A 14113-nucleotide genomic window follows, 5' to 3' on the forward strand; every position below is an offset into this window, starting at 1 on the left:
ATGCAAATATTATGATTTTATAACATCCACACAATGGAATTTTTAGAAAATAACATTCTAGAAATTTTATGGTTTTATAAATAATATAAATAACAATTATCGTTTTGTGCAAAATATTGTAATATAATTTTACAACATGTACAATAAAAATTATTGACATTTTTAAATAAAATCTTAAGGCACTATTTTTACGTGCTTACAAATCACTTGCTTTACACATGCGTTTGCACTATTTGTAAACAACAAATCACTGAAAGTTATTGCGAATGTGCGTGTAATATTAATCTCAGATGTGTCAGACTTACATTTACGTTACAACTTTGTTAGCAATGAGATCGTTTTAATGTTAAAAGCTACACGTAATATGCAAAAATGTAATGTATGTTATTATACACATATAGCTGCAATGTATGAAATAAATTTGTGCGCTTAACATAATTTGAATTTTGCAGCGAGTGAGGTACTTAGTCTACGTCTAATCGCGTACGAACGATATAAATATATAATAAATCGCATACTGAACAACGGAATGTTGCACTTGAAACCTGCTTATAAATGTCGATAAGTATGCTACATCGATACATATACATATATTATATAATGAATATATTAAATATTCAGAAAAATATCTATATATATATATTAAATTAATTACAGTGCATTTATTTTGAAAAAGGCACTTAAAATCTATTTGCATTTGCATTTGTTTTCTTTATCCATAGATATTGAGCTATATTACATAATTTGATTTTATGTTTTACGAAAGTATCAGCTTTGTAAAAAGCAATATAAAATATTCAGTATTTTTATATATATATAATATATATATATACATATAAAATATATAAAATGCTGTTTTTCCATTTATATAACAATTATTATTTTAATAAGATTACAGTTATTCTATTATTATGGACGGATACAAAGTAGCCACTTGTATTATTATATATCGCATAATTTATAAAAATCTAATATTTTACAGTACATTATGATTTAAAATCGTTTAATTATTAACTTAATGCTCTTATACGCAAATGGCATTGTCGTGTGATTATATCAAGATATAAATGTGACTAATAATATTTGATTTACGAACACATTCAAGTGTATTAATATCTCGTTGTTATTAAAAAATGTACTTTAGCAATTTAACAAGAGAGTACATTTCAATATAATAATATAATAAATAATGAACAAATTTTCGCATTATTTATAAAATGATTAAAAATATTAAGCAATATTATATCAATTTATAATTATTTTGATTATTGTCTGTGTGTAAACACTCCGTTCATTTAAAAAAAATTGTAATAAAAAGCTTTCTAATTTTAATTTAACAATTTGGCATTTTTAAAAAATAAATGTCATCATCTTTTAAAACAATTAATGCATCTAAAAACCTAAGTATAAAAAAATAAATATAAAAAGATTGTCGATTTTTTTGTATAATGGTAACTTAAGTATTAAACAGCTGTTTGTGGTACTCCCTGTACTAAAAGTGTTTTGCTTTTAGTTTTTGGCAGTGCAGATTGACTCAGTGTCTTTGCCATTTTAGGATGACCATTAGGTGAGCTAGTGATGAAACCTTCCGATCTCATATCTTTTAATGAGACATTAGAATTGCTACGTAACGAGGGTGTAGAACTGAATTTTCTGTTATGTGCTAAACGTTCTTGCAGTCTCATTTCGTTTTGACGCGGTATTCGGGTCTTCACTGGTACATCACGATATTCGTATATATTTTCTTTAGATGAACGTGTTATATTCTCGATTCCCTCGGAGTGCTCATCGTCTCGTACCATCAGGATGTCTCCGCTATAGTAGTGATCAGATTGTCTGTGGAGAAAATAATGCAAAAGAATATTGTACAGTGTATACAGAAAAAATGTATACCTAATTGTGAGTAAAAATCAAGTTAATATTTTATTATTTAATAAACAATGCCCATTTCTTGTAAATTATATAAAAATACATACATGCAACTAAGTAAATCTAAGTAAAAGTTAAGTTAATAATTTAATCACTTTTATTAGAGAAGGCTCCGATTGCACACATCGCACGTTGCATACATGCATCGCTAATTGACTAATTTAAAAATAAAATATTCTCATTGGTAAAGCAATGAAAAATTATTACTTAGGCCAACTGATATGAGTGGTGTATGCAATCGAGATTGTAGGTAAACGGGATCCTTCCTTTTATTATTTAGTTTACCCATTTTTCATGTGAATTATATAATAATATATGTAAACATGTGCAATTAATAAAGCAATATGTGACAGGCATATTGTATAAAATTATGCTTAAAGTATCTTCTATAAATACCTGCACGTATCCTAGCAGCCTTCGTTTTGCTAATTGTAAGCAGGAATAGAGTTAATTAACAATTTATATTCAGAAATGATTATGTAAAAAGACAAAGAAACTGTATCTTGCAACTGTGTCTATAAACCAGAACCAGTTTTTGCATGCGCTACCGTTCGGTACAGCGGGTGCAACCGAATGAAGCTGTAGTCACATGGATTTGGTTCTGTTTACCTTTTCTTACCTTTTGGCGTTACGCCAAAGCATACAGCACACCACAGAGAGTACAAGTAGCAGCAGGCACGCCGTCGACATCGACCAAAATGCGATTTGTAATGGCTGTTTAGGTTCCCACCAATACTAAAAATTGTAAGTAAGAACAATTAATATAATTCAATAAAGTATATATATATATATATATATATATATATATAATGCTACAATGTCTTACTTCTGTAACGGGAGGATAAGTAGGGACAATGTAACCAATAACAGTCGGCAAATACATGGACCAGAATGCGCTCTCGGTTTGACGATAGTTTATTTGAATAGAGCTATTGAATGTCGTATTGATATTAAGATATCGCAATTGTCCATGACGTGCAATATCAAAGTGCAATCCCAAGATTTGCGAAGGCGTTGGATTTCTAGAATGAAATTTTTAATTATTGCATTTTTCATTTTATTATACAAATGAATCAGTATTATCAGATACATACCCATATTTTGCAAAATTAGAATACGCCATCATGAAAAAATGACTCATATTACGATCACTATCAGTCCACATTTCTCGACTTAATCTCCATTTTTGTGGGAAAAATTCTGTGTTAATAATATCTTATTAGTAGATATTATGCAATAAATATATATGTATATATATATATATATATATATATATATATATATATATATATATAATATATATATCTTTATATACATTTACATATATATGACAAAAGACATACCAACATCCATAAACGGTGCTCCCGTCAGCCACAAAAGCTCAGTATCATGAGGTACTCTAGCCCATTGTGGCGAATAAAGTGATTCTATCGAAGTATTTAAGACATAGAGATATGTCGGTACGTGTCTTTCTACCAATAATTTTGCTATTTTGTCGTATGGTGCAACATAATGAAAGTCTGATAAGAGCTAAAAATATTAATATAATAATTAAAATCAATAATTTTACATACAATTTAGTTCGATATTTTTACATTACTTACATTTATATATTGATCACGTACGTGCGTAACGTTCATTGGATCTGGCCAATATGTATACATATATTTTATTGCCTCGTAAATGCCTTGTGGATTTAGGGTATAGTTATATCGAAGAACTAATTCCCAAATCCTTTGATCGAATATCTCAGGAGTTATTGTGTATTGATTTTTTGCTAATGTAGCATTATTTTCTGTAAAATAAATATTATGGAAAATAATTTAAGTTATATGCAATTGAATAATATAAACTTATTGTTAGTAATAGCAGTAAAATATTCGAAGTAAAAATATAGCTTTCCTTTTAAAAGATAGTCGACATAAGCATCCTTTCTTAGCATAAATAACAAACTTGATTGTGTTTCTTAAAAGGAAAACAGTCTAACAGTTAAATAAAAATAAATAAGACAATAAATGACATACTTATAATAAATGCTGCTTCTTGAGTTGTGACACCAGCCATGTAAGCCAAATCTTTGCTATATTTGTGAGCTTTAATACTTTCTTCTGGCGTTTCTGTAAAAAAGCGCCAATCGGATGCTCTCCAATCTTCGTACCAATCATCTCGAGGTATCGTAAAATTGACATCGAGCACGGGTGCCCAAGGAAACATTCCGACATGTGGTTTTAATTCAGAATTACTTAACTCAAGGAAACTACGTCCATCTTTTAAGCATTGTACTAATTTCCAACTACTCTCTATGCTACAACCGAGCATTTCTGCATATACTCGAGATGTATTTTGTGCTCGGTATTTGTCTACTATCACCGCCCAATCAGCTAGAGCTGAACCCGATTGCGCTATTACTTTTGATACCATCTGTCGAGTTCTACAATAAGATAAAATAAGTTTAATGCACAAATGATTTATAAAATATATATAATTAAATGTCAAATTCAATTACTTTGGTGCAACCATTAACAATCCCGCACTCGCTGCTCCAGCACCTGGCCCAAATAGTGTTATAGAGTCAGGATCTCCGTTAAAGCTAACTATATTGTCATAGACCCATCTCAACGCCATAGCTTGATCAAGAATTCCATAGTTTCCAGGGCTATTCTCATCTCCAGTACTTAGAAATCCTAGCAATGGGAAAGATTAACATTTTACTAATATATAACACTTTATTTTTTTTCATATGTATACTTTATGTATAAAAAGTAGTGTATTTACCAAGAGCTCCAAGGCGATAATTAATTGATACCACTACGACATTGTAGAAGGCAGCTAGTATATGAGCTGGAAACAAATTACTCGCTCCATGACTAAATTCGCCACCATGTATGTAAAACATCACTGGATATCTATTTGCTAACCCATAGCCAATCTATATATAAGACATAATTTTATTACTTAATAGACTCATTAATTTTATTTTCTTTGAATACGGCATACTTACAGAAGGTGTAAATATGTTAAGATACAAGCAATCTTCATCAACGTCTCGTACACCTTTTGTTGCACCAGTATATTCGCTAGGTTGAGGACAAGCTGGTCCCCAATCAATGGCTTGTAAAAGTTGCCACCCTCTAAATAGAAAAATCAATTATTTGTTGTAAAAGACAATATTATAAAGTATTAAAAATAGTAAAAAAATATTTTGTAAAAAATTTTATATTAACCTAGGAGGTCTGGGGGGTTTGAAACGACCTTCTTTAGTAGGTGGCATAGCATAAGGAATACCCAAAAATACATTAACATCTTTTGTAACTCTTTCGACTGCTACATTCCAAGGTCTGTGCCTCGCAAATGGATCGTCATATAATTGGACTTTAAATCCTTGAATTTGACCATAATTTGTATTTACAAGTATGTCTCTGGTTTTTATAAAAAGTTTAGAATCTGGTCTTTCTTTTCCTTGAAGATCTTCGCGCCAACCAGCTAGTATTCCTGGCAACGGAAGCCTTTCTGTGGTCTGTTTTAATACACAATATGTAATGTTTATTAAATCTATTTTCAAATTCAAATCTTATATATATTTTAGAATAGCTAATAATTTTTTTTAAAGAGTTTACTATATTTATTTTAAAAAATTCTTAATTGCATTTTTAATTTTTTAATTGTGCAGTTAAATCTAAAATTTGAAATACAAAGTACAAATAAATAACAAATCTTAATTAATAATACAATAATTGATAAATATAAAGAATATTTAATATTTTAGTTAACAATCCGTATAATTTAAAAGCAATAAAAAAAAATAAAAATAACATTAGTCAACAAATAATTTCTAGAAAATCATTTTTATGATTTAAATTAATATTTATAATAAAATATTAAAAAAAAACATGTAATAACTTCAATCAAGTGTCTTGAAAATTTATATAAATTGTGATTAATTATTACAGTATAAATTAAATATATTAATCTGGAGCAAAACGTAAACAAAATGTATCATTTAAATGTCTTAAACAATACAAAAATACAATTTCACCAATAGGAATTTTCTCACTTACGCCGTAAATAAATCGATCTTCAGGTGCTCTCGTGGGTCCTCTGTAACCAGGCTCCAGGTAGCTAGGTTGATATCCATACCCATACCGTCTACCATTATAGACGAAGGTCTTGTCTTGCGGCACGTATACGCCGTCGCGATTGTAGTAGCGGCTGCCAGGCGATATATCCTGTAAAATCATTAGATTTATAAAGTATCCCAAACGCCTCTATTTTAAAATTTACGTATTCATACATCCTTTATTTGGAAAAATGAAGCCGTCAAGTACGTAAATAAATGTTTTTTAATTATAATTAGTTTATTTATGAATGTGCGCCATATTAATATACGCAACATTACAGAAATCAATTGCATTATTTTATAAATCTAATGATTTTACCTGAGCGAGCGTGACGACGCCCGTGATCAGCAGGTATAGGCAACAGCGGACGACGCCGTACGCGCGTCCTCCACGCGCGTTGGCCATGTTCCGCGCGTGCGAGACACACGCGAAGTTGTTCACACACCGCGCAGGTGTGGCCTGAATGGACCTGAAAGTCGCGCGCGTACGTCACGTCACGTCCGAACGGCACGCCGATTCGCTCTCCTCGCCAACTTCGCGGCAAACGAGGAACAAACGAAAGCGAAAGTTTCTCCTTTTCACACTGAACTTATTTGCTTATCAATGAACAAAGTGTAGATCGATAAACGTCGTTACACCTGACTACACCGATTACCGATGATTTGGGACGCGTCGATGGATCCCCACTGAAGTTAGGTGTGTGTCAATACACGTAGCGTTGTTATTCGTATCACGGACGAGAATTCTCGCGAGAGCGAAGCAGTGAAGCACTCCCGTCTCAGGTCTCGGCGCGTCGTCTCGTCGTTGCGAAACGTTCCTTCGTTCGCCTTCTTCTTCTAAAGCGTTCCTGCACCAAGTACCAACCAGCTGAACTAGCCAACACCCTATCAGAGGCCCCCCTGTCACGCTCGCGTCGCGGTGACTCGCGTGGCACTTCAGGTGGCTTCGCTACGTTCGCCGTACGCGCCTTCGTGGACCGTGTTGCGGCCCTTCTCCCCGTTCATCGTCTCTTCCACCAGTCGATAAATGCGAAATGTCACGATTGGTGCCAGGGGAAGCCCAAAGGTGGGGGTGGGATTGATAAACGCAGTTTGAAAGCGAAAGGCAACGTGCCGTGTACTCGTATACTAGATAACTGGAAATTAAAACACGATATCGCTTCGTCATCAAGATTTTCCGTTATTGAAGTTACGTCGGTTTCCTGATAGTGGATTTAGTGTTACACAAGTAGTAAATACAAGTATAATATGTAAGCGTTTAGTAATAAACACGTTTGATAAATGTAGCGATATATACTTTTTTGATTGAAAAATAAAATTTTTCGTTCTCTCATAACTTTATTGAATATTATCTTATTTTACAGTTTTTGGTATTTGATAATATAACAATATCTAAGATTGTGGTACTCTCTTCTTTTCCTAAATTTCAAATAAAAATTAAAGTGGCATATAAGTTAATTGTGAAATCTACGGTTTTATTACTTTTGTTTTCCTTCTCTTAAGTCTCTTTTCTTATCTATTGCAGCTTAAAAATTATTATTTAAATAAAGTCGTCCGGTCCCCAACAGAAAACGTTGCCACAGGCGAGCATTGTCAGAGATTAAAAAAAAACCGTCTCGTGTTTTTATCACGTTAATACGTTGATTGCCATTATACAATTAAGTATAATTTTCTCCTCGACGTTAATTTTATATTAGCATGTTATTTTAGTATGTCACTTATATTTTCTAATGATAGTAGATTAACTTTAAGTTTGGTTTAATTTACTTCTTATTTTATTTTAATTTTTATAAACCGGTATTCATAATCAGTTTTTATTTTAAAATCATTTTAAGTAATATATCTTAAGATATTATAAATATAGCTCTCCGATTAGTTCATGACATTTTAAGACTATATTTGAGATAATCTTAAATATAAGAATCGATTATAAATACCAGTCTTAGAATACGAAAAAAATAAAAAGTAAATCAAGATCAAATTAAACTTACATTGTAAAACAGAGTATTAATTATATTTTCTTCATCACAATAAAATTAGATTTTTCTCTTTAAAAAATCAAATTAATAAATATAACTGACGTTCAAATCGCCAGATATATGTTACAATTTACATTTACGAGTCGTATTAATAAATTACATACGTGAGACGAAAATTTACTGCGTGCAACATTTAACATTAGAAGTATAAGAATATGCAGACACGCGTAATTGAAGACGTAATTTTACACAAAACGAGACTTACGGATAATGCACTTTTTTTCTTGAATGAACGGAGATCGTAGATTCCAGAAGCAGATCTGGTCCTCACTACGGAGATCAAATGCGTCAATACTTTGATTGACTCATTCGCGACTCACACTTTTTCATTATCTCGTCGAGAGAGACCGAGATTAGAATCGCCTGCGCGAATACCACGCGCTTGAAGCCGAAGATTCAACATGAAAAATGTAATGCAAGAGCCGTTGAGTGCTAACTCGTGAACACTGTAGTTCGTCGACTGCGACAGATAGACGAAGAGTAATGGCCAGACTTCAGTGAGCTATAATAACGCCGTCGCGTGCACATACGTCGCGGCGATGGGTCAGCAATGGGTCGCCCACGCGCCCAACAGCCAGGTTGCGAAATGCACGATCGAGCGGATGTGCATGATCGCGGAAGAACAGGGGTATGGACGAAGGGACAGAGTGGATATAGCGATTACTTATTGGGCCAAATTGCTTTTTTTGAAGCGTTTATACGCAGATCCTTTAAAATGATTTACAATTAATTTAAAAAATTAATAATAATAATGCCATAATTAAAAAAGAAAGAGAAGGGAAGAAGCTTGAGAATTACTTATTATTATATTTCTACATTACGTTAAATTATATTTTTTATTTAATAATGTTTTTGTATTATATATATTATTGTATAATATATTATATTAATATGATTTTTAATGATATATTATCTTTATAATAATTGATAATTATTACTTAAATAAATTAAACTTTTTATAAAATAAAAATACGATTTTTCTTACAATTTTATGTATTATTTTCTTAAATTACTATTATTATTTTCTTAATTTTACGTATTATTTTCGTAAATCAGGTTAAATAGTACCTATAACTATATTGATAAATGTACACTTATGCCCATTTTTAGCAATTTTAAAGATTAGAAAAAGACGAAGAGTAGAGACGAAGTTGAACCGAGATTAAAGTTAATCTACATTGGTGGAAACGGGCATTAGAGTTTCAAGATATTTTATTCGTTTCATACAAGTTATACATTTCTTCTCTCTCTCTCTCTCTCTCTCTCTCTCTCTCTCTCTCTCTCTCTCTCTCTCTTTCTCTCTCTCTCTCTCTCTCTTTCATATCGGACTTCATAAATGATTTTGATCGTGAACATGATAAAAACGTATTGCTGTGTTTATGGAGAATATTTTACTATTCCTGCTTTTTTTTGTATAGAGAAAGTAGCGGAAATGAATAGAAATTATAGAGGAACAATGGCCTAGCTTAATCCCCCATCCTTCCCTTTTGCATATTTTAATCTATGCACGCCCTTGTAAAAGAATGCCATCGCGTGAACGGATGTGTTCCTCAATGAATGATTGGTTTGTGGCAGCTCTGCATTTATTAATAATAGTTTTACACATGTCACGAGATTAGCTAATCAACTTCCATGATGATGGTTAATAAATATATGCATAAGTGCACGCATCTACGCTGCAATCAACAATTACGATCAATAATATTGAATCAATAAAATATGATACTTGCGGTATCCCCCTCACGAAAATCTTGTACTGACCAATTTAATATTAAAAGACAGCATTAATTATTTGTTTCAAGTATGAAAAGCATTGCTGTTTAATGCTTTAATATTAACAATATTTTAACTCAATTTTATGTACATAAAGTTGTACAATTATATTGGAAATATTACGCCCTTTTTATTATTGACCGTGTAAGATCCATACTTTTCATACTCGAAACAAGTAATTAATGCTGTGTTTTAATATTAAATTGGTCAGTACAAGATTTTCGTAAGGGGGATACTGCAAGTATTTTATTGATTCAATATTATTGATCGTAATTATTGATTGTGTAAAATCTGGATAAAACCTAGGATTCATAGAAGAAAACAACGCTATATAAATACAATAATAAATATAAGAAAAGATATTAAAACATATTAATTATGATAATTATACATTGTAATACTTCCTATAACATCAATATATTTTTGCTTAAAAAAAAATAGAAAAAGAGTAAGATGATAAAGTTATAAGAGAAAATAATTGTTCTATTATAATTAATAATAATTACTCGTAGAATTTGTTATTTAGATACAATTTTTTTGTAAGTACAAAAATAAAATAGTAATTTAATTTATAGTTGAATCTTCGAAAATTCTCTGGAAATCCTCTATTTTTACAAACATTTTCACTATCTTCATAAAGCTGATACTGTAGATTTGACTTTATTTTTCGTTAGAAGAAAAGAATTGGTTCCTGGTAATGTTGCAAATTTCATGACTCTTCACGTTGATCAGTAGCGATGGATGCGCGTGATTGGAATAAATTTATTTGTCATAGAGTTCATTAGTGTTCGCCGATATCGTGTCTTTTGCCCAGCCTTAATTTGTAAAACTGTCAAGTGGCTTTTACAAAACTGTTAATTCGTTTTATTAAAATAAAAATAAAATATAGAATGAAAGCTTTTGCAACGTTCCTGAATGAATCATACATGCCGCAACCGCGCGTCTTTATGACTCACGATTTTATCAGCTAAATTAAGTATTAATCGTTTGTCAGTGGAATGACTTGTGTCATGAGCGAAATGTAAGAAAGTGCGAACTGAGAGTGTTATTATAAAAGTTGTAAGACTGTTAATTATGTATATATAAGTATATATTATTATATAGTTAAAGTACAAAAAATAGGTCGATTCTTTTAAATAAAAAATAAAGTTATATAATAAAAAAAAAATCTAACAAAGTTCCATAACAGAATTTATTTTCGCAAAGGATTAAACATTGAATTCAGCAAAAAATTTAATAATTTTCAAAACTTTCAAAACGCGAAAATTTATTTATCTGGAAACATGGTAGTGTCTCGACGCTAAGCACATAAATTATAAATAATAAAAGATATACAATATAAAATATATTTATATATACATAACATTTTTTCCTGGGTAACTAAGCTAGGAAGCAGTAGCGCCTTATTTAATTTTTTGTGGTAACACTTGAATGAACATAATTTTGTCATAACATTTTGAATAATGTTTTGAAGGAGAATTAAATAACTATGACTTTAGTTAAAAAAGAAAATGTCTTTGAATGAATTGCAATATAAAAATTTTATATAAGAAGAATTAAAGCCATTTGGATCGGAATAAAAAGATCCTTTGATAGGAATACAAAGATATATATATCTAGGTTTCATGATATAAAAGTCAAAGTAAAAATTCATATAAGGTGAGCATCCCCAATGACCTTGACACATATGTTGAATGACCTCCGACAGGTTTTAGTCGTCTTTCGTTATTTGTTCAAAAGTTATTAATAGTCAAAGTTAGTAGTAATTATTTAACTGCTTTACATGAAGAATCAGATAACTTTAAACAGAGAGAGAGAGAGAGAGAGAGAGAGAGAGAGAGAGAGAGAGAGAGAGAAAGAAGTATGAGGACGAATTCAAGGAATACAACTTCCACGCAAAACAACTTTCACCCCACCTCCCCCTTTGCTTAGAGGCGCCCAACTTCAACACGAAGCGACTTTCGAAGTCGTGTACCCCTAAGCAATAAATTAATAACAAATAAGAACATAAATAATCAAAAGATTAAATTGAGTGCAATGAGTTTACGCGAGTTTATACTAAATATTTCATCAGAAAGGAAGTATAAATTGTAGAAATATTAAAGAACCTATGTGAATCTCGATTATATAATAAAACGCAAAAATAAAACTCGCAAAAATTATGCAGACTTTATATTACATTAATCTTATTATGCACATTAATTGATTCTGTTAATAGAATTTAAATTGAGCTATTCACATAATCAAGATACTTAATAAAATGTTCATTATTTTAATCTTGTGAATCCTTTCTTTTATTATACATATTTAATAATTAAAATCGCATATACCGGACCGATATCAATTATTCAATTCTCCAGGAAAATATTCCAAGCATGTATCTCTCCAATTGACTACGATAAAATTTCTGTTAAATTTTAAAATTCAATAAGATAAATTGTAAAAATATCGATTGATATTCAAAGCCACATATTACGAGGAGAGCGTTTGAAAGGCAGTAACAATACAAAGCGAATGCCCTTTCGCTCGTCCTACTCTCCCGCGTATATATAAGTTCTTTAATTTACAGTAATTGGTGAATTTATTATCGTTCCAAGCTCTTCGCTTCTACGTCAGCATAGTACCTAGGAAGAGTTAAATAGCTTTAATTACAGCGGCTTATCCTCTCTCAAAGCCGTCAAGCTGGACGAAGTAATATTGTCTTCATTGGAGATGAAATTTGTTAAATACCAAAATTAAAATAAGATGATAATAATCAGCAAACTGTTGTAAAAATCGTAAGAATAACATGTCTAAAATATTTAAAATTTTATATATATAAAAGCTTAAAGAAATAATCATAAAGAATAAAATCGAAAAATAAAAAATAAAAAAGATATTAAATATATATACATTTTTGTATTATATATTTATAATAAAAAATTAATATTTAATTTTTTTAATACGATTATATTATTCATAATTATTGTTTAATATAAAATAATTTTATATTAAATGATATAAAAGAATTAATTTAAAAGAGAACTTTCAAAGAAAACTTCAGTTTGAAAATAGCTTGTGATTGAAGATATTATAAGTATGTGGCACTTAAAATCGAACAGCTTTCTTATTAAACCATTTTATTCACGATACTCTCTTTATTATTGTTACATTGATGCAGACCCGCACGAATTTGCATTTCTATATCGGAGTATTGGAACTGACATAAACCAGTTTATCGTGATACTTAAATCTTAAGCTTGAACAAGACATGGACATCATGCATCGAATTTGCCTTTTTATCAATTGAGCAAATCATCATCAACTTTCATAATAATATATCCATGAAAAATTGATGTTGCAGGAATGCATGTTCGTATAATGCGATTCTCAAGGTGACTGTTCACGTCCAACATTCGTCCGCGAAGTTGATCTAAATGTACGCCATTATACTCGCTGTTCATGCCTCGTCGCGCGTACATCCCTTTTTTGTGGGAACGTGGACACTACGGATGCTCTTTGAACTCGTGGGAATAAGACCCACCACTGCGTTTCAAGCACATGTGCCCGCGTTGGTTTATTTATTAAATTTATTTTTATCATTCGCAGACTCCACGTTGACACTCGCGTAAATACGGATGCACGGTTAACGATGCACGCATTTGAGTCTATAAGTATCTTAACTGAAGGTAATACGCGTGGTGCTAATCTTAATGGCTTTCATTATAACACTTCGTCCGCTTTTCCTTCGCTCGTCACTCACTCTTTTGTGTAGCCCAAATTCGTTGCTCCACGAGAAATAGTGCTCGCTTTAATTATCATAAAGAGATGGAAATGTGTGTATATATATATATATATACTTACCCGCATACTTGCTTTAATTTAACGCGAAAAAATTTTATAACAATCTTAAAATACACAATTTGTACTTGAATAATTTGTATCGATTTGCATATATGTATATATATATATATATATATATATAATTATATAAAAAATATATAAATAATTATATATATAATTATATATATAAATAATTCTACCCGCATAATCTTTAATATATATAAATATTAATTTATTTCTACTTTAAATCAAGGTCTAAGATGAAGGTGAAGAAAATCCTGTTTCGTATTATTATTATTAATATTTATTTCTTCTCTTTGCTGTTAAAAATAGATATCGGAATAAAAAAATTTAATGAAAACATAAATTTTATTAATCAAAAGATATGTGGCTACATTAACATTCGGTAGTGTTCGTCATTTATGACACTTTA

The 14113-nt window shown here is 30.6% G+C and overlaps 1 protein-coding gene across 3 annotated transcripts; it reads right to left on the bottom strand.

The window, feature by feature from the left end:
- Positions 1-102: 102 nt before the first annotated feature.
- Positions 103-8730, bottom strand: Gli (carboxyl ester lipase-like protein Gli). 3 transcript variants are annotated; one of them, XM_087403462.1, is made up of 15 exons: positions 8291-8730; positions 6366-7182; positions 5988-6155; positions 5154-5446; positions 4931-5060; positions 4705-4858; positions 4436-4613; positions 3954-4360; positions 3534-3724; positions 3273-3459; positions 3024-3129; positions 2756-2951; positions 2549-2664; positions 2326-2354; positions 1741-1836 (listed from the first exon to the last, which is right to left on the bottom strand). In XM_087403462.1, exons 2-15 carry the CDS (start codon positions 6450-6452, stop codon positions 1802-1804), a joined length of 2277 nt encoding a protein of 758 aa, XP_087259588.1. In that variant the 5' UTR covers positions 6453-7182; positions 8291-8730; the 3' UTR covers positions 1741-1801. The 3 variants fall into 3 exon arrangements, with proteins under 3 accessions (XP_087259587.1, XP_087259588.1, XP_087259589.1); XM_087403461.1 differs by lacking the exon at positions 2326-2354 and having other exon boundaries at positions 103-1836; positions 8291-8727; XM_087403463.1 differs by lacking the exon at positions 2326-2354 and having other exon boundaries at positions 2539-2664; positions 8291-8729.
- Positions 8731-14113: the final 5383 nt, after the last annotated feature.

This window comes from Acromyrmex echinatior, chromosome 2 (assembly GCF_024713525.1).
Source record: "Acromyrmex echinatior isolate Ae372 chromosome 2, ASM2471352v2, whole genome shotgun sequence".
NCBI classification, from domain to species: domain Eukaryota; kingdom Metazoa; phylum Arthropoda; class Insecta; order Hymenoptera; family Formicidae; genus Acromyrmex; species Acromyrmex echinatior.

Bases quoted from the DNA above. Each gene is read 5' to 3' on its own strand.
- Gli (XM_087403461.1), bottom strand. From the start codon at position 6,452: ATGGCCAACGCGCGTGGAGGACGCGCGTACGGCGTCGTCCGCTGTTGC. The intron at 6,156-6,365 runs GTAAAATCATTA...ATGATTTTACAG, and splicing joins GCGTCGTCACGCTCGCTCAG to GATATATCGCCTGGCAGCCG. The intron at 2,952-3,023 runs GTATGTATCTGA...ATTTCATTCTAG, and splicing joins TCTAATTTTGCAAAATATGG to AAATCCAACGCCTTCGCAAA.